The 27,346-nt window shown below is 32.6% G+C and overlaps 1 protein-coding gene across 8 annotated transcripts in view; it reads right to left on the bottom strand.

The window, feature by feature from the left end:
- The window catches only part of LOC143069588 (serine/threonine-protein kinase MRCK alpha-like), a 60,139-nt gene extending 36,419 nt beyond the window's left edge, over positions 1-23,720 (bottom strand). For 7 of the 8 annotated variants that reach the window (XM_076244288.1, XM_076244292.1, XM_076244290.1 and 4 more), the window contains exons 1-15: positions 23,136-23,720; positions 20,744-20,835; positions 13,367-13,450; positions 9,611-9,706; positions 8,842-9,084; positions 6,003-6,059; positions 5,567-5,710; positions 4,865-5,027; positions 4,385-4,467; positions 4,042-4,121; positions 3,584-3,723; positions 3,159-3,281; positions 1,306-1,421; positions 748-854; positions 102-237 (exon numbers count right to left, since the gene is read on the bottom strand). In XM_076244288.1, coding sequence (XP_076100403.1) covers positions 102-237; positions 748-854; positions 1,306-1,421; positions 3,159-3,281; positions 3,584-3,723; positions 4,042-4,121; positions 4,385-4,467; positions 4,865-5,027; positions 5,567-5,710; positions 6,003-6,059; positions 8,842-9,084; positions 9,611-9,706; positions 13,367-13,450; positions 20,744-20,835; positions 23,136-23,322 — 1,851 coding nt within the window. In that variant the 5' untranslated portion in view covers positions 23,323-23,720. The remainder of the gene's footprint in view (positions 1-101; positions 238-747; positions 855-1,305; positions 1,422-3,158; positions 3,282-3,583; positions 3,724-4,041; positions 4,122-4,384; positions 4,468-4,864; positions 5,028-5,566; positions 5,711-6,002; positions 6,060-8,841; positions 9,085-9,610; positions 9,707-13,366; positions 13,451-20,743; positions 20,836-23,135) is intronic. The other variant, XM_076244291.1, reaches the window with a different exon arrangement.
- Positions 23,721-27,346: the final 3,626 nt, after the last annotated feature.

The raw sequence follows: 27,346 nt of genomic DNA, 5'->3' as shown, positions 1-27,346 counted from the left end.
TTTAAGTACTGAAAGATATATCACACAAGACTTAACAATTCAATTAGGATCATTATGTACATTTGCTTTAAATATTATCTTTTGTTCAGAATTATTATTACCTCAGACATGGATTTCTCAATTCTTCTTCGTTCGTTCTTCATACTATCCAGTTTCCTCTTGCTCTCGTCTACTTCATCTTCTTTGTTCCGTAATTCTCTTGTTAGTTCTTTTACTTTGGATTGGGTCTTTAACAGTCTGCACAAAAGAGAAGAATATTTAAAAGCCCTCTGACTTTTATTTTGTCATTACATATTTCAGTATTAGTATAAATCTAAAAGAATGTTACTATTCACATAATAAGAGTATTCACATAATAAGAGAAACCCATAGTAAAAACAAAACATAAAACAGATGCTATAAACCTTTTTTTATGAGCAAATTATTGTTGCCACTCCAAAAGTAATGCCAAAATAAAACTATTTTATAACAAAGCCGTTTATCAGAGTGAAATCACCTTGAATTACCCCGATTCCTAATGATTCTCTTAACACCGGCAAGGGGACATGCAGAATGCTATATACCTTTCACTATACATACTAGAAATTTTGTTTGTGCTGCTATTGATATATTCAGGATCATTTAATGCATCTTGTTGTGTCTACAATTGTCTATTTTATAGACTGGTATCATATTTTCGAATTGGCTACCCTGGTTACAACCCTCAGTAGTTAATTATCAATTTAGAACAAGAAATAAATAACTTACGAATCGTTTGTGTCTGTGTACTGTTCTATTGTAATTTTTTGTTTTGCTAAAGCTTCTTTTAATTCTCTAGACTGTTGTTTATACTTGTCTCTGAAGTCTTGTAATTCCTGTCGAATAAAATGTAACTGTTAATGTATTTCTTAATGAATACATCTTCAATAAGGACAATTGTTTATGGGGACCAATTTTTATGTTTACAGGGATAATTACATTTCATTGGCAACTGATTTCTTTGTTTTGACTTTTCTTACATTTTCTTATTGCATATTTATATTCATGGGTCACATCATCCAATGATGTCCATCTAACATAGTATCATATGAACAATAATGAATCCACATTATTGGATTTAGGGTGTGTTCTGTTACGTTTTATAAATTCATAAAAACTTCAAATTACTTTGAGAACTCAACACTAAAATTCTTCATTTAATTATTATTTCCCCTCCCCCAATGAAAATATACATCAAACAATTAAACTGGAGATTACTTTTTAATATCAGAATTTTCCTTGAAATATTTTTATACCAACAAGATTTTTTTTTAAATTATAAATTACTTTTTCTAATGCATTTTTCTCCTCCTCTATCAGTTTTATTTTTCTCTCTATTTCCTGTTTGTTGTCTTGAGCTCTCTTCAGTTCTTGTTCAATAGCACTAATTTCTGTCTGAGACTCTGTAAAAAGAAAAATCAAGAAAAACATCTTTCTTTGGGCAAAAAATCTGAAGAATAAACCAAACAAACAAAAACATTTGGCATTTGGCAATCAAACCACATCTTCTTATTTTTGTATTTAGACTATAATTGATTAAATGAAAAGTCTGTTCCTTCAAATCAAGTTTCAAACTTTCTACTGCTTCTGTTTTTTAAGTTTAAGAGCAATTAAATTTCCCTTGTACTGGTTATTTTTTTCATTTTATTTCCTTAACATTCAACCCATTTCAAATGTTCAAGAACATGAAGCTGTAAACATTCATCCTGTATGTGTCCAGGAAAGTGTGTGAACATAAATTTGTTCTAACAGTAAAAATACAAGAGGCTCTCAAGAGCCTGAATTGCTCACCTTAATTCTTTTGGTTAAATCTCTCATCAATGATTATTTTGGCTTTTCAATTTATTTAAATGTTTTTTGGATCGTCCTATTTTCTTCAAAAGCCAAAAAAAATAATCATTTTCTCCTATGTTCTATTTTAGCCATAGGAGCTATGTTTCTTGACATACAAGGAAATAAAATATAAAATTTATACTACATACTCTGAAACTCATTTAGCCTAAGTTTGGCTGAAATTGATACAGCAGTTTCAAAGGAGAAGATTTTTTAAAGTAAGTCAACATGATGAACAAATTGTGAAAAAAGTCTTTAAAGGGCAATAACTCTCTAACTTAAGGGGTCAATTGACAATTTTGGTCAAATTGACTTAATTGAAGATCTTACTTTGCTGAACATTATTGCTGTTTACAGTTTATTTCTATCTATAATTAAATTCAAGATAATAAACAAAAACAGCAAAATTTCCTTAAAATTATCAATTCAGGGGCAGCAACCCAACAACAGGTTGTCTGATTCATCTGAAAATTTCAGGGCAGATAGATCTTGACCTGATAAACAATATAACCCAACGTCAGATTTGCTCTAAATGCTTTGGTTTTTGAGTTATAAGCCAAAAACTGCATTTGACCCCTATGTTCTATTTTTAGCAATGGTGACCATGTTTGTTGATAGATCATAACTTCGGATACAATTTACAAACTAGATACCCTAAGGAACATTCAGTTAAAGTTTGGAAGTATTTGGCCCAGTAGTTTCAGAGGAGAAGATTTTTGTAAAAGATTACTAAGATTTACGAAAAATGGTTAAAAATTGACTATAAAGGGCAATAACTCCTAAAGGGGTCAACTGACCATTTCCGTCATGTTGACTTATTTGTAAATCTTACTTTGCTGAACATTATTCCTGTTTACAGTTTATCTCTATCTATAATAATATTCAAGATAATAACCAAAAACAGCAAAATTTCCTTAAAATTACCAATTCAGGGGCAGCAACCCAACAACAGGTTGTCTGATTCATCTGAAAATTTCAGGGCAGATAAATCTTGACCTGATAAACAATATTACCCCACGTCAGATTTGCTCTAAATGCTTTGGTTTTTGAGTTATAAGCCAAAAACTGCATTTGACCCCTATGTTCTATTTTTAGCAATGGCGACCATGTTTGTTGACAGATCAGTTAAAGTTTGAAAGTATTTGGCCCAGTAGTTTCAGAGGAGAAGATTCTTGAAATAGTTTACGACGACAGACGACGACAGACGGACGACGGACGACGACGGACGCCAAGTGATGGCATAAGCTCACTTATCCCTTCGGGACAGGTGAGCTAAAAATAAATTCTAAAAGAAATGAGTATTTTACCTGCAACTACTTTATGTAAGACAGCGATTTCTTCCTTCAGATGTCGAGATTCTGACTCTGATGCTCCCGAGGCTGCAGCACCGCTGGCTTCTGACGATAACCTTTGAACTGTTACAGTTGATTCTACAATATAAATATACTACATGGTAAAGTCAATATTTCTACTTATTTTTTATAACAGGATGGACTTGTTTAAAATGCTATTGTGAAAGGCTATAATCCTTCTGAAAAATCACATTCATTCTATCGTTTTTACCACTTGACAATTAGGTAAAACTGATAGTTTTCCTTTTTTAATCATATGCAAATTTAAGCTTTTTGTCTGTCGTTCTCTTTAAAATCACAGTCAAGATCACAGTGTGTCCACTGGATCAATGAACCCTCCCCAAAATGTCTAAATACAAACAGATCTTGACAATAGATACCTTGAAGTTTCCTTTTCAGCTCTGTGTTTTCTCTGTCTAGATTTTTGATTCTCCTTTCGAATGCCTCTACAGCTAATGATTCAAGATTAGATGGATCAATATCACCTACATCTTGAAGGTTTCCCAGATCAGAAATTTGACTGAAAAAAATTTGATGATCATACTTGCCATTTAATATTAATTACATTTTCAACAAACCATCTCTTCTAAATTAAATAAACATACCCTCCTAAAATGATCCGAAACAGTAAGTTGATATATAACAGAGATCTATAAAAGGTTGAATCCTACATAGCTGTAAAAAATAAACATATATTTTGGGCGTTTCAAAGCACCATTATTATTTTCAGAGGAAAGTATTAAAGAAATTTATTCCAAGGTGTTTTAATAAACAGTTTAAACATTGCAATCAGTATTCTTTATTCGTTAAAGGTTGATTATAAGACTACCACACTTACCTATGAGAGGTAAAAGTAAATCCTACAAATGGTAAATGATGACCAGTAAAGGTAGCATTCGTCGAGGGAGGTATAGAATCCTACAAGAACAAAGTTTATATCATCTAAACATCTTTTTCTATGCAAATGAATTATGATGTCTGACCTATCTATTTGTTCTTTTCTTACATTTAATGTTGTGGCAATGAAATGAAAAGACTTACTGAACAAATTAAATATGACAACAGAATTCAAAATACTGATTCTTTTAAACCAAAGCTATGTTAAGTAAAGCCAATATAATCATAACAATCTAGTAAATGAAATAAAATTTTGCATATACTAATGGATCTTCAAAACTCACAGTATGTGTAAAGTCTGAGTCATCTACATCAAAGTTGGACGTGTCTGTCGGACTGCTAACTTCTGGGACATAAGGAGCATTCACTGAAATAGTACAGAAAATTCAAATAAATTTATACCAATTTATATGTCTACTATTGGATTAAATGTTCCTAAAACTAAGGGTAATTTTATGAAATTATGAAAGTGTTCAGAGTTTAACTTACGATATAGAAACTGTTCAATTGTCAAGGCTCTACATTAATCTTAAATGTGTTTTTTTTTGTTTTGTTTAACCCAAGGGCTGATAAGGGTATAGAAATGTGTTCATATGTTCATAATATGCTAGTAAAACTCAAAAAATTGTTCATTTTGCTGGACAGGATGTCTGAATTTGCAGCCACATCCTGTCAGAATGGAGAAACTTCAACCTAATTTCTGTAAACCCCTATCCAAACACTCATACATAAAATAAACAAAACTGCAAAAGAGAGGTACTAACTTTCTCTAATGTTTTCCCAGTCAATACCAGAAAACCAGGGGTGTTGTTTGAATTCATCCAGACCAGTTCTACCAAATCTAGTTTCAGCACTACATATCAATTTCTTTATCAAATCTGTGGCATCATCACTGATCTCTATATCGCAGGGAAATTCAAAACGGGACTGAAACACAAAAATATATATTTAAAGTTAAATTCTTATACAAATAACTCACTCAGCTTGCAAGTTTGAAAACCTGTTTATATTTATAACATTCTTATTATATTTCCTACCCTACTGCACTTTTTGTCTTCTGATAACTCTACACTGTGACTTTTACATTTAATGCTATTATAAAAGTTTCTGCACATGTTCAAATGAATATTTAATATACCGTATACGGTTGTAAATCCAAGTGAGAATGGTATCATTCAAAAATCTATTTCTATTTCAGTGTCATCAACTTTTACTAAGACCTGAAATGTTTGGAAAAACCTTTCAGATTCATCAATGCTCTTCAGCTCCATTCTTTATTTGGCCTTTTAATCTGTTTTCTTCCAAGCTTTACTGATGAGTCTTTTGTTGACATTAAAATTTGAAATTTTAATTCTAGTATCAATCATTGTCAATGATGAGTTTATTTATATTTTGAGTTTTCCTATGGTTTTGTATCCTCTGTTAAACCTGACGAACTAACCTATGGTTTTGTATGTTTGACTTACCTGATGATTCATAATTTTTCCGTAGGTTTCTACCAGAGATTCAGCATAGAAAGGTGTTTCTCCTATTAACATCTCAAATATACAAACACCTATTGACCACCAATCACATTCAGGACCATAACGACCATGGCCATCTTCCATTGCCTACAAACAAATATTTCATACTTTATCAATGTGAACTTTTTTATAGCATTTAGAACCTTCCTTGTATGTCATGCAAATTACAAAATAGAATTGTAATCTGGTTGATAAAGACTCATTAAACCAACAAAACAAAAGAACTTTTTTTAGTACAGACAATTAAAATTGAGAAGGGAAATGGGATTAATCTATATTTCAGGTGGTCTTACTTTGACCAAAACGTCTGATCATATCAACTTGAATATATATTTAAAAGTTGTAAATTTTTTAACAACAAATATGGTTGTGTACTTACCCTAAGGATTTCAGGAGAAATGTAATCAGGTGTACCTACTGCTCTAGATGATCGGACCTAAAATTCAGAAACAGCTATATCATTAAATGGAGCAAAGAGTGCCAATAAAATTTATTGATAAATATCATTTCTAAACTTCCACAAACTTTGAAATTGTTTATAAGTCAAAGTCAAAAAGTACTGTTTAAGGTGGCTCAGGCCTATTCGAAGTTTCTATCAGAAGTGCCGTATTTTTTGTTATTTTATTCTTTACAGAAAGTTAATCAAATTGATCGAATATCAAAAAAACGTTCTATGACACTTGGTCCAAAACTGTAATATAAAAAGCTGAAATAAAGCTTCAAAGAATGAGCCAATAAAAAACATAGGTCACCAATAAGGAAAATTAAATATTTTGCCTTAAAACCCAAATTATGGCAAGAAAATGGGTGAAATGTCATTTTGAGCCTTTCACAGACATGACAAATACACATAATAACAATAATATTCTTTGAGTAACACAAGAGTGCACACGCTGAAATGTCTCGCCTTCTATACTAATCATCGATATTATGTTGATAGTCCTAAGTATAAAGCTAAGCTTTATTACAACTGTCACATAAACTTAACATTAACAAAGATAACTAAACAAAGACCAATGAACCTTGAAAAAGAGGTCCAGGTCAGATGAACCATGCCAGGCAGACAGGTACAGCTAACAATGCTTCTATACAACATATATAGTTGACACATTACTTATAGTTTAAGAAAAATAGACCAAAACACAAAAACTTAACACTGTGCAATGAACCGTGAAAATGAGGTCACGGTTAAATAAAACCTGCTCGACTGACATAAAGATCATAAAATATTTCCATACACCAAATATAGTTGACCTATGGCATATAGCATTAGATAAAAAGACCAGAACTCAAAAACTTAACTTTGACCACTGAACCATGAAAATGAGGTCAAGGTCACATGACATCTGCCCGCTAGACATGTACACTTAACAATCGATCCATACAACAAATATAGTAGACCTATTGCATATGGTATGAGAAAAACAGACCAAAACACAAAAATTTAACTATAACCACTGAACCATGAAAATGAGGTCAAGGTCAGATGACACCTGCCAGTTGGACATGTACACCTTACAGTCCTTCCATACACCGAATATACTAGCCCTATTGCTTATAGTATCTGAGATATGGACTTGACCACCAAAACTTAACCTTGTTCACTGATCCATGAAATGGGTCGAAGTCAAGTGAAAACTGTCTGACAGACACGAGGACCTTGCAAGGTATGCACATATCAAATATAGTTATCCTATTATTTATAATAAGAGAGAATTCAACATTACAAAAAATTTGAACTTTTTTTTCAAGTGGTCACTGAACCATGAAAATGAGGTCAAGGACATTGGACATGTGACTGACGGAAACTTCGTAACATGAAGCATCTATATACAAAGTATGAAGCATCCAGGTCTTCCACCTTCTAAAAAATATAAAGCTTTTAAGAAGTGAGCTAACGCCGCCGCCGGATCACTATCCCTATGTCGAGCTTTCTTGCAGGCTCGACAAAAACTACAATGATTTAACATTTCTAATCATTCAAAATATTAAAAAAAATAATATCCAATTTACGACACATACGTTTCATGTGCAACGTAATCCATGTGTGAAATTATGCGCAGTCCAATGGTCCCGATCCTCCTTAAGTAAACTCAAATGTCTAAAGCTATGAGTTCTCCACTGAAATACCATTTAGTTAACTGTCAAGATGAAGGACAGCATTAAAAGTTATGTCCCTTTAACATATATTTATATCTCTATACAGCTTAAGTATGAAGTCTTTTTCATATATCTCTTTTTCCAAACTCTTTCATGGAGATCATGAGTTAGGTCAAGGTGACCAAATGGCATGGGTTTTTTTTAAATAAAAAAGGGTGAAATTTGTGCATAATTGAAATTCCTTTTGCAATATTTTTCTACCTAATAAAATTAATTCATTAGAAATAAGCCTTGTTTAATTTAAATGTAAAAATTTTCAGCATGGATTCATTTATGGAAAGGATGCATTCGAAATGTCATTCAATTAATGTATTCACATTCTTAAATCAGATTTATTTCCCTAATCATAAATTGTGATACAGTAACTGAATTACTAAAAAGATTGAATTTTAAAATGCTCAGTTTACCACTACTTTGAACATTTTCCCAATAATGTGATATTTTAAACACCATAAATCTATTCCTTTCAAATTTTAAAGACATTAAAATATTTCTAACATAAACTGCACCATTTAATAAACACTATTATCTTTTTTTTTAAACATGTACTATTTAAGATACCTTTATTTTCTCAGGTATCAATTTTCATGATTGGAGAAAAAAATATCTCAAGGGTAATTAACTTTTAGCAATTTAGTCATTTGATCCTTACAAAGTAACAAAAAATTAATTGTAATAATTTGTCCAGTATTCAAACTTGCAGTTTTCCCCTAGAGTAAATCAAAGTGAACAGGCATCCCACAAATAATAATCAATCAACAGTATTTAAGGTGGTACCAAACACCTCAACTTAAATTAATTTGGCTCGTTTAATTTTCATAAAGTTTTGACAAAATATTTGCTTTGACCCTTTGACAAAAAATTGAAAATTTCAAAAAACTTGACATTTTTTGGGAAATATCCTTGGATATAAAGCAGTTTGACAAACACTAATTTTGATTATTTAGAAGCTTAATAATTCCTTAACAATAACTATAGACGCTCAAGTGATTTTTACAGAGTTATCTCCCTGTAGTGTTATATTCCACCTTTATGTATAAAATTTATCCACTCCTTACCGTGCCATCCTCCTGTAATTTTAGACAAGAACCAAAGTCAGCTAGCACTATATGACCAGACAGATCTATCAATACATTGTCTGGCTTGATGTCTCTATGTACATATCCTAATTTATGAAGAGAACTAACTGCTAAAACCATTTCTGCTATATAGAACTTAGCTAAATCTTCAGGAAGGCCTTCTTCAAACTTGGTTAATAATGTCAACAAATCACCACCACAATAGTAATCCATCACTAAATACTGAAAAATATAATATTTTGTTATTAGCCATTACATGAGGGTATTTGTCAAAGGACCTCAACAATAATCTAGCCTTAACTCACATACCCTTTTTTCAATGACAGTTTTAGGGATTATTGATTAATATAAAAGAGATTGATAATGTTTGTGCTAGATGCAATTTGAACTTAAGCTATAAAACCGGGTTGAATCCACCATTTTCTACATAAGGAAACCGGTACATATGTACTAAGTCAGGAATATGACAGTTGTTTTTCATTGATCTGATGTGTTAAGCTTTTGATTTTGCCTATTGATAAAGATTTTCAATTTTGAATTTTCCGTGGAGTACAGTATTTTTATAATTTTACTTTTCTCAACAATTAATGCTGAAGAGCAATTGAGGAACTTTCCTAAGATGTATTCCCCCGATAGGACTGTAATTTTGGAAAGAATTCCACTTAACCCCCCTTCATTAACAAAATCAGCATGGCAAAGGGGGTTAAAAATGAAGACATGTCTGTATTGTAGTATTTATTATACTTACCAAGAAGTTTTCATCTTGAAAGGCATAATGAAGATTAGTTATCCATCGTCTATCTCCCTTCACTAAAACATCTCTTTCTTCTTTAAAACAAGCAGTCTGTAACAAAAATATACATTTTCTCCTTAATATGTTGGATAGAAAATATAAAGAATACTATTGTAATTTGTAATATCCAATGGAGATAGATGTGTTTACAAAATTAACAAGGGACTCTTAACTGAAAATTGTAACCTCCATTTGAGTTCCTTATTTTTTTTGTTTAAAGTTATTTGAAACGAAATCACATAGTCACTATAAATAAGTGGGAGGGGGGCGATGGCTTTTTTGTTTTGTTTTTAAGTCTGAACCCATTGAAGTTTCATCATTTTCTAGAATGCTGGTTTGATCCAACATTGTCCAAAGGAACAATAAGCTAAAGGAAAAATAGTTCTTACATTGTGAAGACATTTCTAAATTCATTGGCACGTCATGGTTTTAGATTTACCAATTTAATAATCTTTTTAAAATTGCTTGGTATCGACACAAAAGTTTTTTTGTTTGGTTGAGCTAAATTGTCTTTGTTCCATTTATAATAGATTAAATTCTGTTTCTTATAGTTCAGCTTAATTTGCAATAAGAAATTGTGTTTTTATTCATATCTTTTTTTTCTCACTTACTAGAGGAATAAAGTACTAAAAGACTGAAAGTAAACTCTGGATTTGAAGCCTTTTAAAACTAGAGGCTCTAAAGAGCCTGTGTCGCTCACCTTGGTCTATGTGCATATTAAACAAAGGACACAAATGGATTCATGACAAAATTGTATTTTGGTGATGGTGATGTGTTTGAAGTTCTTACTTTACTGAACGTTCTTGCTTCTTACAATTATATCTATAATGAACTTTGCCCATTAGTAACAGAGAAAAATATTTGGTAAAAATTTACATAAATTTAATACCAAATTAATGAAAATTGTTAAAAATTGACTATAAAGGGCAATAACTCCTTTAAGGGGTCAATTGACCATTTAGGTCATGTTGACTTATTTATAGATCTTACTTTGATTAACATTATCGCTGTTTACAGTTTATCGCTATCTATATAATAACCAAAAACAGCAAAATTTCTTTAAAAATTACCAATTGGAGGGCAGCAACCCAACAACCGGTTGTCCAATTCATTTGAACATTTCAGGGCAGATATATATTGACTTGATTAACAATTTAACTCCTTGTCAGATTTCCTCTAATTGATTTGGTTTCAGAGTTATAAGCAAAAAACTACATTTTACTCCTGTTCTATTTTTAGCCGTGGTGGCCATCTTGGTTGGATGGCCAGGTCATCGGACACATTTTTCAAACAAGGTACCTCAAAGATGATTGTGGCCAAGTTTGAATTAATTTGGCCCAGTAGTTTCAGAGGAGAAGATTTTTGTAAAAGGTGACTAAGATTTACGAAAAATGGTTAAAAATTGACTATAAAGGGAAATAACTCCTAAAGGGGTCAACTGACCATTTCGGTCAATTTGACTTATTTGTAAATCTTACTTTGATGAACATTATTGCTGTTTACAGTTTATCTCTATCTATAATAATATTCAAGATAATAACCAAAAACAGCAAAATTTCCTCAAAATTACCAATTCAGGGGCAGCAACCCAACAACAGATTGACCGATTCATCTGAAAATTTTAGGGCAGATAGATCTTGACCTGATAAACATTTTTACTCCTGTCAGATTTCCTCTAAATGTTTTGGTTTTTGAGTTATAAGCCAAAAACTGCATTTTACCCCTATGTTCTATTTTTAGCCGTGGCGGCCATCTTGGTTGGTTGACCAGGTCACGTCACACATTTTTAAACTAGATACCCCAAAGATGATTGTGGCCAAGTTTGGATTAATTTGGCCCAATAGTTTCAGAGGAGAAGATTTTTGTAAAAGATTACTTAGATTTATGAAAAATGGTTAAAAATTGACTATAAAGGGCAATAACTCCTAAAGGGGTCAACTGACCATTTCGGTCATGTCGACTTATTTGTAAATCTAACTTTGCTGAACATTATTGCTGTTTACAGTTTATCTCTATCTATAATAATATTCAAGATAATAACCAAAAACAGCAAAATTTCCTCAAAATTACCAATTCAGGGGCAGCAACCCAACAATGGGTTGACCGATTCATCTGAAAATTTCAGGGCAGATAAATCTTGACCTGATAAACATTTTTAACCCATGTCAGATTTCCTCTAAATGCTTTGGTTTTTGAGTTATAAGCCGAAAACTGCATTTTACCCCTATGTTCTATTTTTAGCCGTGGTGGCCATCTTGGTTGGTTGACCGGGTCACGCCACACATTTTTTAAACTAGATACCCCAATGATGATTGTGGCCAAATTTGGTTCAATTTGGCCCAGTAGTTTCAGAGAAGAAGATTTTTGTAAAAGTTAACGATGCCGGACGCCGGACGCAAAGTGATGGGAAAAGCTCACTTGGCCCTTCGGGCCAGGTGAGCTAAAAAAGGAGCAGAGTGATGATATAACAATTAATTCTTAGTAAAAATTTTGATCTGTTTAACCTATCATATGCATATATTGTGACAAACAAATGACACATTAAACTGCACAATCAGAAATTACAAACATGTGACATAGCAAAAACCACTACACTTTGAAGTTGACAAATTAAAGTAGGTCACAACTTGATATAGATAAAATTAAATATCATCAAAGGTGTGATCACTTGAAATGAGCACTCTCATGTTACTGTTTATACCACAAACAGGAAGTGAAATCTTCTCTTTATGTCTAAATGATTTCATTTGAATAGGAGGAAGCACATGTCAAGCCTCATGTTACTATATATGAAGTATTAACTGCAACATCACATTTTACTCATTTCATTTCTATTACACAAATTACATAATAGGGGTACCATTTAGGAGGCACTTCAATTAAAATATTACCAAAAGCAGTGTACATGTATTTTTTATTGTTTTTTTATTTAATCAAAGAGCTCATTAAAATCCAAAGAAAAATATATCTTCTGAAGAATAATACACAGAACAAATTTAGAAACCCTTTTCTATTTAGCAATTTTGTCACAACTTAAAAACAAAAGTGACAATGTAAAGTTTAGGATAGGCACTTAAAAGAATAAATTAAGGGGGTATGCAAAGAAATCCACACATATTTTTTGTTTGCCTTATTACAGAGGTCAATTAAAATTCTATGAATAATGGGGATCAGCAAAATAGACAAACTACTGCTCATTTCATTTATTTCTAGACTTGCCCTCTGTTTACGTTTCAACATCTTTCATGTTATATTTAGATGAAACAAAACAGCATTATGATCCAGCTGTTTTTGTCTGTATGACATTTATACCTATAAAATATTGGATTGGCATGACAACCTTCTGCATTTCTAACCTAACATGACCCAATAATCTGTCTTCACTGATGATCATGATATAACACACATTAACTCAACATATTTATATCTGTTATAAAAATAAATCATTTTAACAAATGTTTGCATTTAATTATTTAAACTACTACATATGGGAAACAGTGCAGGAAACCAGAAACCTAACCTTGACCTTCTAAAAACCAGGTGTGGTATTATTTCTGAAGATTTCATCTTAGACAACAGATAATTCTGCACCATTTATGCAGGATTGTGCATTTAATCTGCCATACTTAAGACAGAGCAGAAGATTTGTATTGTCAGATAAGAATTGAAATGTAATCCTGGATATATATCTAACAGCTGATTATATATTACCTCTGCCCTTTTTAACATCTCCCATTTATTTAAGATCTTCATGGCAAATACTTTATCTGTATTCTTCAACTTCACCACTGCAACCTGTAATTAATTAGCATTTTTTTCATAATGTCTAACTTAAAAGTACTATTAAAGAAATTTTTATAGACATCAGCTTCCATTTAATACTTTGATAAAAGCAGTACCAACAAAAATATAGCAAAAATAGATGTACAGGTAGACAAAGAAATGCAATAGAGAATACATCAAAATGCTTTTCAGATTTCGAGGGAAAATCTTTTAATACCAATTCTACAGCAGATGTGGTATGTTAAAATAGGGGGCCTTATGTGGAGTAGGTCTAGGGACATGTAATTAAACAGTCTGTGTATTAAATAATCATATATGCAGCTCCATTAGGAGCTGGCAGGGAACACAGCACCCTCTAAATCTACTTCTGAACAGGACAAATGCATGTCTTAATTATCCATGGACACATTGAATATCAATCTATACTTTATTTCTCAAAGATAATTGGTTATTTAATAAATAAAAGATCACAGATCATAGATGAGAGAATAATGAATGAAATTCACAAGTAATTATTAAATGGCATAAAACTACAACAAGGCGGCATCACAAAGAACATCCTTAGAACTTTTTTTTTTAATTTTGGGCATTACTGATGAAGGTACATAGAGGAAAAACACATGAGATGCACTTCATTTACAAAATGCAACTTACATTTGTTTCTGTCTCTCAATATATTTAGATGAACTTTAGAAAAGAAATGGATTATCATCATAGCTGATATCAGGCCACCCTTAAAAAATTGTTTGTTTGGCATTGCCGACCCACACTATCAGCAGGTGGGTAGGTAGGTAGGGATTTTTTTTTTTTTTTTTTACATTTAAAAGCTTTATACATGTAAATCATGAAGTCTCTAGACCAATGTTGTCTAAAGCATTGCAGCATTGTTGTGTGTACATACTGGTGGATTCTTTGAAAGGGGTCAACCGTCAATGTCACATTCTATATCATATGGATAATTTATGCAAGAAAGTCAGTTTTATTGGCAGAGTAAATCAAAGTACCCAGAAAAAAACACAGAACTGAGGCAGGAAACTGACAAATTAACCATATAAGATGTATGACATGAATATTGAACGTTTATTGTGGGACTGCCCATTGAACAGAGGCCTGATGTCACATCTTGAAGTTGTGGTCACAGTTTGGTAAAATTACCATAAGTTAAATGGCTCAACCACTACGGCTCTTTGTACAAATGGACAAAGATTTAAAACTTTGATTGTTTGCCTTGGTTTTATAAACATCACTTTCTACACCATATGGGTAATTTCATGGCAGTCAGTTTTAGTGGCGTACTAAACCGCAGTACTTGAAGGAAAACGCCAACCTGCGGTAGGAAACTGACTAACCTTACCACACGACATGAAAATCAAACCTTAATTTTGCAACTGCCCAACTAGGGCTCAAACCAATACCTAGAGGCTAGTAATCATACATGCAAGGTGTGACAAACTACCATACAAACACGCCTACTGCCCCTGATAAGTTTTGAGGATAAAGGATCTGTACCAAATTAGGATAGCAAAATATTAAAAATTTGAAAGGTTGGCACAAATAGACATGGTGTTTATACTAATATACTTACGTGCAAGGTTTATCAGGGCTAGGTTCAAAACGTATGATAAATTCAAAATGGAAATATGCAGCAGGACAGACAATTTTTGCAGATAAATAAATTATGGGTTGTAATGCTTGTTTGATTAACAGAAATCTGGACATGCATTACATGAATACAGATAAATTAATGAGCCCTTAGAATTGTGGAAAAGGAGGGGATTTTATTCATCACTGGTACATAAGATACGTTTATAAATATGTTTCTGTCAGTATCTTTTATGTTTTAAGAATTATCTTATTCATGTTAAGAAGAAAAGGGGGGAAGTACTTCAATTGACACAAGATGCTAGTCTTTAAAATATGTATGTTTTGTACCAGGCTAGCATCTACTGGTACAAAACTACTATAACCTGTAAATCTGGGACCATTTTGGTCTTTAAGATTTGGTGATTACAGCCATAATTATCTTGAATGCATCATTGTGGTTCTGACTATAGTAGATACATTGTTCTCTGGTTCAAGGGAAGATTTGTCAATGATAAATTTCAAATATTTAATAAGTTCAACAAATGTAAGAGCCACGCATATTTGTGCTGTGATGTCCCGGTGAAAAACTTCTATCTTAGGCAGCAACCATTTGATTTTCTGGGGGGGGGCTATGGTTTTTTTTTCTGTGCAAACTTTTTTTTTCGCCTTCGGCGAAGAACAATCTATTTTTTTAGCGACAAACCGAAGACAATTTTTTTCTTTCAATTTTAGCATTACATATAGTGGCAGCTGAGGGTGAAACAAACAATTTTTTTTACTCAGGGTCCAAAACAAATTATTTTTTTCACCAAAACATGGAAACAAACTTTTTTTTCCAAAAAAAACCATAGCCCCCCCCAGAAAATCAAATGGTTGCTGCCTTATGAAGCGATAAAGTCGAGCAGACATCATCTGTTTCTGCTTTACAAAAGATAAACTTTGAGTCCTCTACAAGGTGTCTCAGAACGTTTCTTTCAAAGAATAGCTGAAAATTTGATTTTTGATTAAATCCATCTCCCTTAACCAATGCATTGCAGCATAGGGAGATGCTTTCCCCTGTCGGCCTCTTTGACATTACTTTTGGCAGACTTTTTCTATTCCATGTCATTTAAATGTTTGCTCCTAATACAGTGTAAGACAAGCGCTTTAAAGATCGTGATTTGAAATAAGTAAAGCCAGGAACAAACTCGGCGGATACGATCAAATTCCGGCACAATTTCGATTTTTTTTAAATAAAAAAAAATAAATTTCTGAAACGCAAATAAAATTATTTGGGCGGCAAGTTTTTCGGTGGGTCGGGCGGCAATGCCAAACAAATGAAATTTTATTTTAGGCCTCATATCACTACTGACTGAGTGAAAGAATAACTGAGCAATAAATCATATGTTTTGAGTGGTTCCTGCAACTTTTGCTGATAAATGGTAACACTTTTATGTCAATGTATGATATAACAAATAGTTACCATTGTTACATGAATAAGTTGCACTGATCATAACACAAGAAGTTTTGAGATAAAAACTAGAATTAGGTGACCTTGTGATAACATGTACCTCCACCAGCAGCAAACAAATGTTGAAATTAAAATTGCAACACTTTTTAAATGTAAACTATGCAAACATTCAAAGTCAGTGAACCATTATTGTGGGGGCGGGGACAAATAAATCACATGAGCTCAGGGTTTGAAATTAGCAGGCGCCCAATCACAAAAGGCCACTAAAATTTTGTTAGGGCTACTGAAATTTCTCTTAATCTTTTATATAAACTAGAACACATCCGTATATCGCGGGTCCGTGACTGAATTAAAGTATATAACTATGCGCAAGCCTTATTTTAGTATTAGTATTGTCATCTGATAAAGTCATGCTGATTATAAGATACACAGTTTTCTCTGTTTCTGTTTGAACCCGTCGAACTGGCACTTATCAATTATTGATAATATTAATTATTTGGAAAACAAAAGGTCCTGGAATGGAGTATTTTTTAATCAACAGCATTGTCCTATATTAGTTATAAATATTGAATTCTTTGATTCGCTGTTTTACGTCATGCCCGCTAACAAATTGAAAACTGTACCTATACGCCTTATTTTAGTCCAGATTTTTAGTATTCGTATTGTTATCTTAGAAAGTCTTACTGATTAAAATACTACAATAGGTAACAATTAAGTAGGTCCAAAGGGTCCAAAATTAAACTTTGTTTGATTTCTTTAAAAATTGAATTATTGGGGTTCATTGATTTACCACTGGGGGTGTTAAATTTTTCTCATTTCAGATTTCATAAATAAAAAGAAAATTTCTTCAAACATTTTTTTGAGAGGATTAATATTCAACAGCATAGTGAATTGCTCAAAGGCAAAACAAAAATTTTAAGTTCATTAGACCACATTCATTCTGTGTCAGAAACCTATGCTGTGTCAACTATTTAATCACAATCCAAATTTAGAGCTGAATCCAGCTTGAATGTTGTGTCCATACTTGCCACAACTGTTCAGGGTTCAACCTTTTGCGGTCGTATAAAGCTGCGTCCTGTGGAGCATCTGGTTAATAGAATGCACTGTGCAGCGCACAACACTATCTATACAAAATACGTTGCACAATAAGTGTAAAACACCGCTCTAAACATTATAATTCAGAAAAACACAGAATTAATTAAAGATTAAAAACACAAGAAATTGTGAGAATTCCATAATTAAGAATGATTCGCTTGCCAGCTCCAGGAAAAGTATCAACAAGTTAAATTATTAAATGTCATAATGACAAACATGCACTTTCATTGAAATTATTCAGCGAGTGACGGTGCAATGCAATTTTAATAGAGAAACACAATCTGGTAAAGAAAGTGTTTTTTTTAGTAGATTGATAATTAATGTTAGCAATGCTCTTAACAGCAACAACACTACATTAGATTCCAAGGATAAGGTCAGTTTAACGGGAACAATGAGTCAACTAAATTATATTTGGTATGCTGTTCAACTGTGTTGTATAATCAATGGCACATCTCATTTCCATAGAGATTATTTGGCCTTGATTCCTGAGCCCTGGTCTATTAACTTCAAAACTTTCGCATGGTTCACAAATTTGTGATTAGGTCAACTTAAGATGAGGCACTAATGGCAAGTCAATGATGCATGTATGTGGTAGGCATTTGCATTATTTACCAGTTTCCATGTTAAAGCTCAAAGGAATTAAAGTTTTAATTTTTTTGCATGGTTGCCCACAACTTAAATTTTGGTAGGCAATACATCTATAATACTAAAATTACGAGGTCCAATTTATCAGCCGTCATCACGTAAAAACGACAAATAAAAAAATTCAACTTTATATATAACTAATATAGTACAAAGGTGTAGATTAAAAATTACACCACTCCAGGCCCTTTTGTTTTCCACGTAATTAATATTGCCAATAATTAAGAAGTTCTGGGTCGAGTCCGATACCGATACCAATAGTATATTCACCTGTTACCGATTACCTTATCTGTACGTTCCGCATCTGACAGGCGCACCACCAAACGTTGTTTTCAGGATTAATATGCTATATAGTATTACACGGGTCATAATCACAGGGTTGACACTACTTAATTGTCAAATTGTTACCTATTGTAGTATTTTAATTAGTAAGACTTTCTAAGATAACAATACGAATGCTAAAAATCTGGACTAAAAATAAGGCGTATAGGCACAGTTTTCAATTTGTTAGTGGGCATGACGTAAAACAGCGAAGCAAATAATTCAACTGTATTTATAACTTATATAGGACAATGCTGTTGATTAAAAAATACTCCATTCCAGGACCTTTTGTTTTCCAAATAATTAATATTATTGTTTCAGTTCGACGGGTTCAAACAGAAAGACTTGAAAGCAGAGAAAAACTGTGTATCTTATAATCGGCATGACTTTATCAGATGACAATACTAATACTAAAATAAGGCTTGCGCATAGTTATATACTATAATTCAGTCACGTACCCGTGATATCACGGGTGTGTTCTAGTTTATACTAAAGTTATGGTGCAAAAAACAAGAAAAATGCTTATTTGGGCCCCTTTTTGGCCCCTAATTCCTAAACTGTTGGGATCTCAACTCCCAAAATCAATCCCAACCTTCCTTTTGTGTTGATAAACCTTGTGTTTAAATTTCAATGATTTCTATTTACTTATACTAAAGTTATTGTGCGAAAACCAAGAATAATGCTTATTTGGGCTCTTTTTTGGCCCCTAATTCCTAAACAGTTGGAACCAAAACACCCAAAATCAATCCCAACCTTCCTTTTGTGGTCATAAACTTTGTGTCAAAATATCAATGATTTCTAATTACTTAAACTAAAGTTATAGTGCGAAAACCTAGAAAATGCTTATTTGGGCCCTTTTTGGCTCTTAATTCCTAAACTGAAGGGACCAACATTTCCAAAATCAATCCCAACCTTCCTTTTATGGTCATAAACCTTGTGTTTAAATTTCATACATTTCTATTTATTTAAACTAAAGTTATAGTGTGAAAACCAAAAGTATTCGGACGACGACGACGACGCAGACACCAATGTGATACCAATATACGACCAAAAAAGTTTCCATTTTTGCGGTCATATAAAAAGTGTGGAAAACAGATGGATAGACAGATGAGTGCAAACCTTAACTTCCTCAGTAAAGGACTCATAATGAAGCATTTAATGGCCCTAAATATATATCCAAATTGATAAGTAAAAGAATCAAATGAAACCCCAGAATAAATATTTGTGATTTTCACTGAAGACCCGTTGAAATGTAAAACATTGAAATAAAACAGCTATTGTACCAAAGCTGCTATACAGAGGAAGCCATTATCTTTCCTATTTTTAACTCTTTCGCCTACCAGTCTCGGTTTACAAGGATTCCCGCTTATGACAGGTCACAGCTAACAATTGCAATTAGTCCAATTTTACCAGGATCAGAATACCACTTTTACATTTCCCAATCAAAACATTGCAAACATGAGTTTGTTGAATACGGGGATGAAGGTGAAAACATGGAACTTACGTTTGTTGAAAACTGTTGTCAAAATCAGATAAAATTCACAGAATTTACGAGAACTTTGAAAGATTATGGAAGAATTGAAGCCAAACTAGTTTACTTTTTGACATATAATGCTGTTTTATGTACAAAACACTTGGAATGGACATCGTTCAGTGTAATGAATTTGTAAAGCCTCATTCAATTTTTGAAAATTTGGACATTTTGGGTCAAAAAGTAGAATTTTCAGAATTTCATTGATATTTATTATGAAGATCTCCCACTTGAGTCATAGTAGCCAGGGAAGCCATCGTCTAGGAGTAGCTTCTGTCAGGTCAGCTATACATAAATGAAGCATACAAAACTTAATTATATACTCATGAAATGCTGTGAAACTGATTTTAGCTGAAGACATTGATGCATTGTTGGGGATGAAAAGGTTAGAAGAAATTTAGAAAGATCTTTATCGAAATATGCAATATAACTAATTGCAGGTTCAAAAGCTTTCTAAAAGTTTATGGAAATCTATGTATTTTTCGTCAATATTAAGGTGCTGTTCTGTGCATTGGTCAAAAACAACAATATTTAATTTCCGAGTTACCTTAACTTTAAAACAAACATAAACTAAGTCTAAAGTTTAAATTTCAGTAAAATGAAATACAGTGTATGCCAAATAAGACTGGTACCTTACTCTTTTTTTTTTTCATATATATAACTTAAATGACCTTATAATTACCTCTCCAAAAGATCCTCTTCCTATAATTCTCACTGTCTCAAAATCATCTCTATGGAGTCGAAATTCCTTGACTCTGTTTACAATTGGTTTAGCTGAAAAGGAAATTGAAAGAGAAACATGAAATTACAGTGAATTTGTAGCCCTATGAATTTAGAAGTGCTTTGCACTTCAGCTTCGGCCAATTTAGAAAAAATAATCGTTGTTTTTAAAAGTTCTGACATGTACATGTATGATGACACACAGCATGGAAATTTCAGTACAACAGATACTTGCCAAAAAAGGAAAAAGGAGCTTTGATAGAACAAGTATACATGTACATTTATACACCTTCTGACCAACATTAAACATACATGTGATAGGCTGTGAAACATGACGACGACCACGACGCTAGCGTGATACCAATATACGACAAAAAATTTTTCAATTTTTGTGGTCGTATAAAAATGGCGGCTGAAACTTTTCATTCATAAAATATTTCATACACAGGATTTTTTTCTCCTAAACGGGAGGACGGGAGGAGACCCCTGAAAACAGGATTATTGTAATCCCGTCAGGAGGTTCACATGTATGGTTAAAGGATTTTTTGGTTGTGTATAAATTCTAGTTAGGGTTAAAGGTTACCCCTAGGTATTTTGCTGTTGATACATGTTTAATTCAAACATATAATTGTGCAATGTGTAATTAAATAACATTAGTGTTATTGTTTTCTGTTTCCAGGCATTTGGAGGTAATAAATACCTGCTGCTTTTACCCTCCTATGCTATTTTTACATGTACATGTATGGATAAGTTCCACCTTAAATAGAATTTTTATATAAAGTATTCATGGAATAAATTTAAAAGTAACACCTACAAATGGGGAAAGTACCAATAACATGAAAGATAATCAAACCCCTGTGTTTCACGTAATTTGGTCCGAGACCACAATTGTCGTCCCTTGATTTTCGTTGTTCACAAATATAGTCCCTAGTGTTGACAGTGGGTTACTTGCCATTATTTTTAAAACCCCTTCCAAATTTATTTCTCCTTGTTTAATGCCTCAAATTGCAAGTAGGGGGTGAAATTACACTATAAAAAAATTTGGGTCCAAAATTTTAAAGGAAAGTAGTGATTTGGTCCAGCTGAAAAAGGTTAAAAATTAGCATTTCGGAATCTGTCAAAAAATTTCAAGACGCCCTAAACATAAAATTGTCCATATTTTGAGTTAGAGCCAATGAAGTTTTCTATAATTTTGATATAATTTGTCCCAAAAGTAGTATAACACACTGTAAAAGTTTCTTTGAGAAAGCACAGGTGGGATTTTTTTTATTTTCATTTATGTTCTAAAAGAAATGCACTACAAAATAATTGTGATCTCGGACCATTTGATTGAACACCATTTTCTATAGTCCCCCCCCCCTCCCAAGTTGCTAATTAGTTGAGATCTTTCATATAAAATCATTCTACACCGTAACCTACATTGGATCAGTGACTGTACAACAGAAGTATGGATTGTTGATCAAGACCATACAATATTGCCAACAAATGGTCATGAAAGGTTTATATATTCAATAACAGATTTTAGCTCTGCTAATTATATTTTCACATCTGATATTTAGAAACAACAAGTCGGGTTCTGCACTGGGTCCAAAAAGTCTGAGAGATGCATTTTTACATGAATGATTATATTTAAAGCACTAAAAATTTAGACAGCAGAAAAAAAGACCAGAAATAAATCAGATTGCCACAAGTTGATATTTTTAAGCCTAAAACAATAGATGTATTTACACTTTTATGCAAATGTGTCTGCAATAACGTAAAATCACACAAGTTCTTGTAAACCTTGACATCACAATTTAAAAAATTTGACGTCACAAATAAAAAGTGATTGTTACTTGACGTCAGAAGGTTATTTGGAGTAGATCTAAGGTCATTCAGAGAAAAAATTCAGCTTAATACCAAAAGTGCAAATACATTTATACATTGAACATCTTATCGCTATTTGTCTGAAAGTACTGGAGTGGACAGTTCCTGTAAAACTTTCATGTCGTACATGTAGTACAAAATGGAAAAGTGATTGTTGTACATGTATGACATCAATAGTTCAGTTGGTGCTAATTCCTGAACAACAATAATGCTTATAGATGCATCTTGGTCCTCATTTATGTTTTCACATATAATAATACACCTTATCACTAATCCTGGCTGACCCGGCCACTTGAACTTTTGACACATACAACAATCACTTTTCCATTGTGTATTAAATAATGTCACATGTATCCAACATTTGGCCAGCAAATTTAATTGATTTTGAGTTTTAAAGACTTATCTCAAAATCAACCAGTGTATGCTGAGTCTATCCTAGTGACCTATAAGTTATACCCCATTGCCACTAATATGACTCATAAACTCACCAAATTCCACAAACTCCGAGATATTTTTCTCCCTCCGCAAAGTAGTATTGCAGCACTCATCATATAGCACTACCAGAACATCAAGAAGCGTCTCGATGCTTAATGCTTGTCCTTTGCTATTCTGGAGGTCAGACACATAAAGATGTGTAAGCTTTTTCACTCTGTCCTCTGCAGACATGTTTAGCATTTGCAAAATATTCTTGTAGTTATCGTTCTTGGTTTGTAGACATATTCCAAAGAATTTACGAAAGTTCACTAATTAATCAACCCGGACAAGTTATATATTTCATAATTAGTAAATAATTGTATGCATAAGTTGCTCATATAATGAATATTTCACTTGCTCCGATGCAAAATGGACAATGTTATTGAAAAAAATGTCGACTTCCGTACTTTAGTGGGCTCGTTTATGGTACAGAAAAAATAAGATATGAAATAATATACATTATAAATGGAGACGGGTGAATATTATGATAGACACTTGTTGTTTAACATTAAACTTTAAGCCTTGAATGTTCATATTTGTTGTTTACACCCTTGGCATTCCTGTTTTCATTTCGGGAGATGTCAACATGGCCGACAAGTTATCAATGGCTTATGGGAAACCGTTCTACGCAGGCGTTTCGTGACGTCATTTTGTTTATATTTGTCGCACCTTGCACATGTTGAGGAAAGTCAAAGTCAAGTTGAATGCATAGTACCCTGGTCTCTCGTTGAGGTTGACAAAGTATCATGTGAGAAAACAAACTAATAAAGAAAAAAGAAATAACAATATAAGAAATATCAAAATTTCAATTCTTCTCATGAACAGTCAGGTAAACAACCAGTAGCTAAACGAAAAAAGGGGGAGGGGCTCTCTGTGTGACACTTAATTAAGTCTTTATTGCTATTACGCCTTCAAAGGGAGTTTCATTGGTGGGTTCTGATCCCAGATCCCTCTTACGGCTTTGTCAGATTCCCATATCCCGCATACACTATGTACATTAGCAATTCTCATTTTTTTGTAATTTCCTGTGTCCTGCAATACTTAATTTCCCGTTTTCATGGCACAATAATTTGATTTTCACATATCAGGCTAACAAAAAATGGCAATCCCCTGTCACGCTTAGACCCCAATGAGACCCACTGCAAAGTTTCTGAAACTTTTCAATTCAATTCAATACAATTCAAAGTTTTATTTAGAGCCGATATTCAATAAACTACATCTAGTGAGCTTTTCAAATCGACTTAATAACAAAATACAATACACACACACACAATACAATACACACATACAAAAGTCATGAAAACAACACAATTTTAAACATATAATGCATATATATAGTAAGATACCATAATGACATATATAAGTTAAAAGCATATAGTACACTTAAAACATAGCACAAGTTAATAATAAGATTGCACAAATCAAATAGTCACACAGAAAATAAAAGTAAAATAAAATAGGCATAAACACTATATGCATGCACTGCACTGGCATGAGCCGTTACTTGGATCCCATGTTTGTACCAATTTTTTGAATTGGTCGAAAGATGTTTCCACTCGACAATGGTTCGGTAGCTCATTCCAGATTTGTGCAGCATTATAGCGAAATGATCTTAAGCCATATTTAGTAGTTCGAACTCTTGGGAGTACTGCTGTTTCCTGTGATCTTAAATCATACTTGTTAATTTTTATATCAATCAAATCATGAAGGTAGCTTGGACTTTTTTGGTGAATTATTTTAAATGTTTCTATTGCAATTGTTTTTATTCTTCTTATTTTTAAAGATGGTAATTTAGATTTTTCTAGCAATTTTTCGTAAGGAATTTCATAATCTTCATAAATGAATCTTAGAGCTCTTTCTTGAATTTTTTCCATTTTAAAAGAATTTTTTTCACTACAGTAGTGCCAAATTACTGGACAATAGTTAAAGTTCGAAAGTATGAATGAGTAGTATGCTGTTAACCTACCTAGCCTGTTTAAATATTTACCCATACGTTTTAGAATATTTAATTGTCTTGATGCCTTTTTACATATTTCAGAAATATGATTGTTAAAATCACACACAACTTTGATTCTAGACATATATAAATCGGCAAAAGTCAAATAAACACCGCAGACAAGCGTATCCAATTATATCATTTTACATCCAAGAGTGAAATCACTGAAGAGAAATCTTGCTATGCTAATACACCTTATCGCTATTTGTCCGCCATTACTGGACATCGCACAGGTTCTTGAAAATTTTGACGTCATGATATAAAATGTCTTGACACCACAATGGAAAAGTGATAGTTGTATGATGTCAATAGCTCAAGCGGGACAGATTCTCGGGTCAGCAAGGATTAGGGATAATGTGTATACAACTTATCTCTATTTGAAAATATGTCCCGCTTGACCCTACAATCTGTCCCACTTTAACTTTTGACATCATACAACAATCACTTTTCTTCCACCGTGGCATCAGATATATTTATTATGATGTCAAAATTTACGGAAACTTTTGTGATGTCCTGTAATGGCAGACAAATAGTGATAAGGTGTCAAAGAGGGTAAGAATGTCTTTTATGTCAGACGGAAAACATTTTTTTGGGGCTAGTGTTAACCTCAAATTTGTTAAGATTTTATCATGGTTTGTGAAAATGTGGTTATAAAGATTTGTCAGAGGTCTCAGTTAATTCTCACAACTGTTATTTTTGGGAAATGTGATTTGTGAAAATCAGTCAATTAATTTTATCAGGAAAAGAAATTGTACATTTATCATCATTCATCAAAAATTACCGTTAATGTCCCACTTTAACTTTTGACATCATACAACAATCACTTTTCTTCCACCGTGGCATCAGATATTTTCTATTATGATATCAAAATTTATGGAAACTTTTGTGATGCCTTGTAATGTCAGACAAATAGCGATAAGGTGTCAAAGAGGGTAAGAATGTCTTTTACGTCAGGCGGAAAACATTTTTTTGGGGCTAGCGTTAACATCAAATTTGTTAAAATTTTATCATATTTTGTCAAAATGTCCTTATAAAGATTTGTCAGAGGTCTCAATTAATTCTCACTACTGTTATTTTTGGGAAAAAATATAATGTGATTTGTCAAAATCAGTCGATATATATATTTTATCAGGAAAAGAAATTGTACATTTATCATTCAGCAAAAACTACTGTTAACGTCATTTAGCAAGAATTTTTACCGTTGTTCAGCATGAAGGTACCCACTACGACCCTCATTCATATGAAAATTGTTATAAAAAACCTAGAATATTATTGTTATAGCCTTTGTATGGGGCTAATACTATATAGTGTTATTAACCGGCTGTTTCTGTATTGGCCCTGATATAGATTCAAGGTTAGCTGTATTCACCGTGTATCATCAGTACACCGGATATAGGTACTAACCAAGCGAGCATGATCGATTTTGACCTTACACGGTAACGAAAATCTTTGTTTTGCTTTATCAACATTCAATGTACATTTCTCAACATTTGAAATTCCTGCTCCCAAATAATTTTCGCATCAATTTTTTTCTATTCATAAAACAACTTTGATATTCTAATGAGAACAATTTACTTGTACATGAGCAAATAGTTGTGAATGTCAACACCAACTTTCAATTTCGATACAGTTGTTGAGACATTTACATGTTTTATCTGAAAGAAACCTAATACAGGGCAAAAGTAATAGTTACCAATCACAAACCTACCTGTGATTACTTATTCCTTGAAACTTTTTGGGTAATAAACGAGTATGAAAATAAAGTTTTTTTTAAGGTGTACAACAACTTAACTTTGCACCGTACATAATGATTTATGTGGTCAGCTAAACACCGTACACAACTCTTCTTTAGGGATAAAATATCGAAAAATAACATATGTATGAAAGATTTCAATGCCAATTATTGAAACAGCTATATTTATTAGTATTACACACACAAATTGACCTTTTATCAGAAAAAGAGTTGCAATGAATATAGAATTATATCGGATGAGACGAGGGCCACCTTCTTTGACAAGTATTTGCACATGCGTTAACAATGTTTTAGTAATCCCTCTTGTTTTGGGAAAATAATGAGACATCTCTAATCATCAACCTACGACCAAATCATTTCTTAAAACAGCAATTATGTTTAGATTGAAGTACACATATATATTATGTGAACAAAACAAAGATGTTCGTTACCGTGTAAGATCAAAATCGCTCACGCCCGCTTGGTTAGTACCTATA

The sequence above is a fragment of the Mytilus galloprovincialis genome, chromosome 3 (assembly GCF_965363235.1).
Source record: "Mytilus galloprovincialis chromosome 3, xbMytGall1.hap1.1, whole genome shotgun sequence".
NCBI classification, from domain to species: Eukaryota; Metazoa; Mollusca; class Bivalvia; order Mytilida; family Mytilidae; genus Mytilus; species Mytilus galloprovincialis.
The sequence above is the reverse complement of the archived record's forward strand: the minus strand, read 5'-3'. Positions and strand labels throughout refer to the sequence as shown.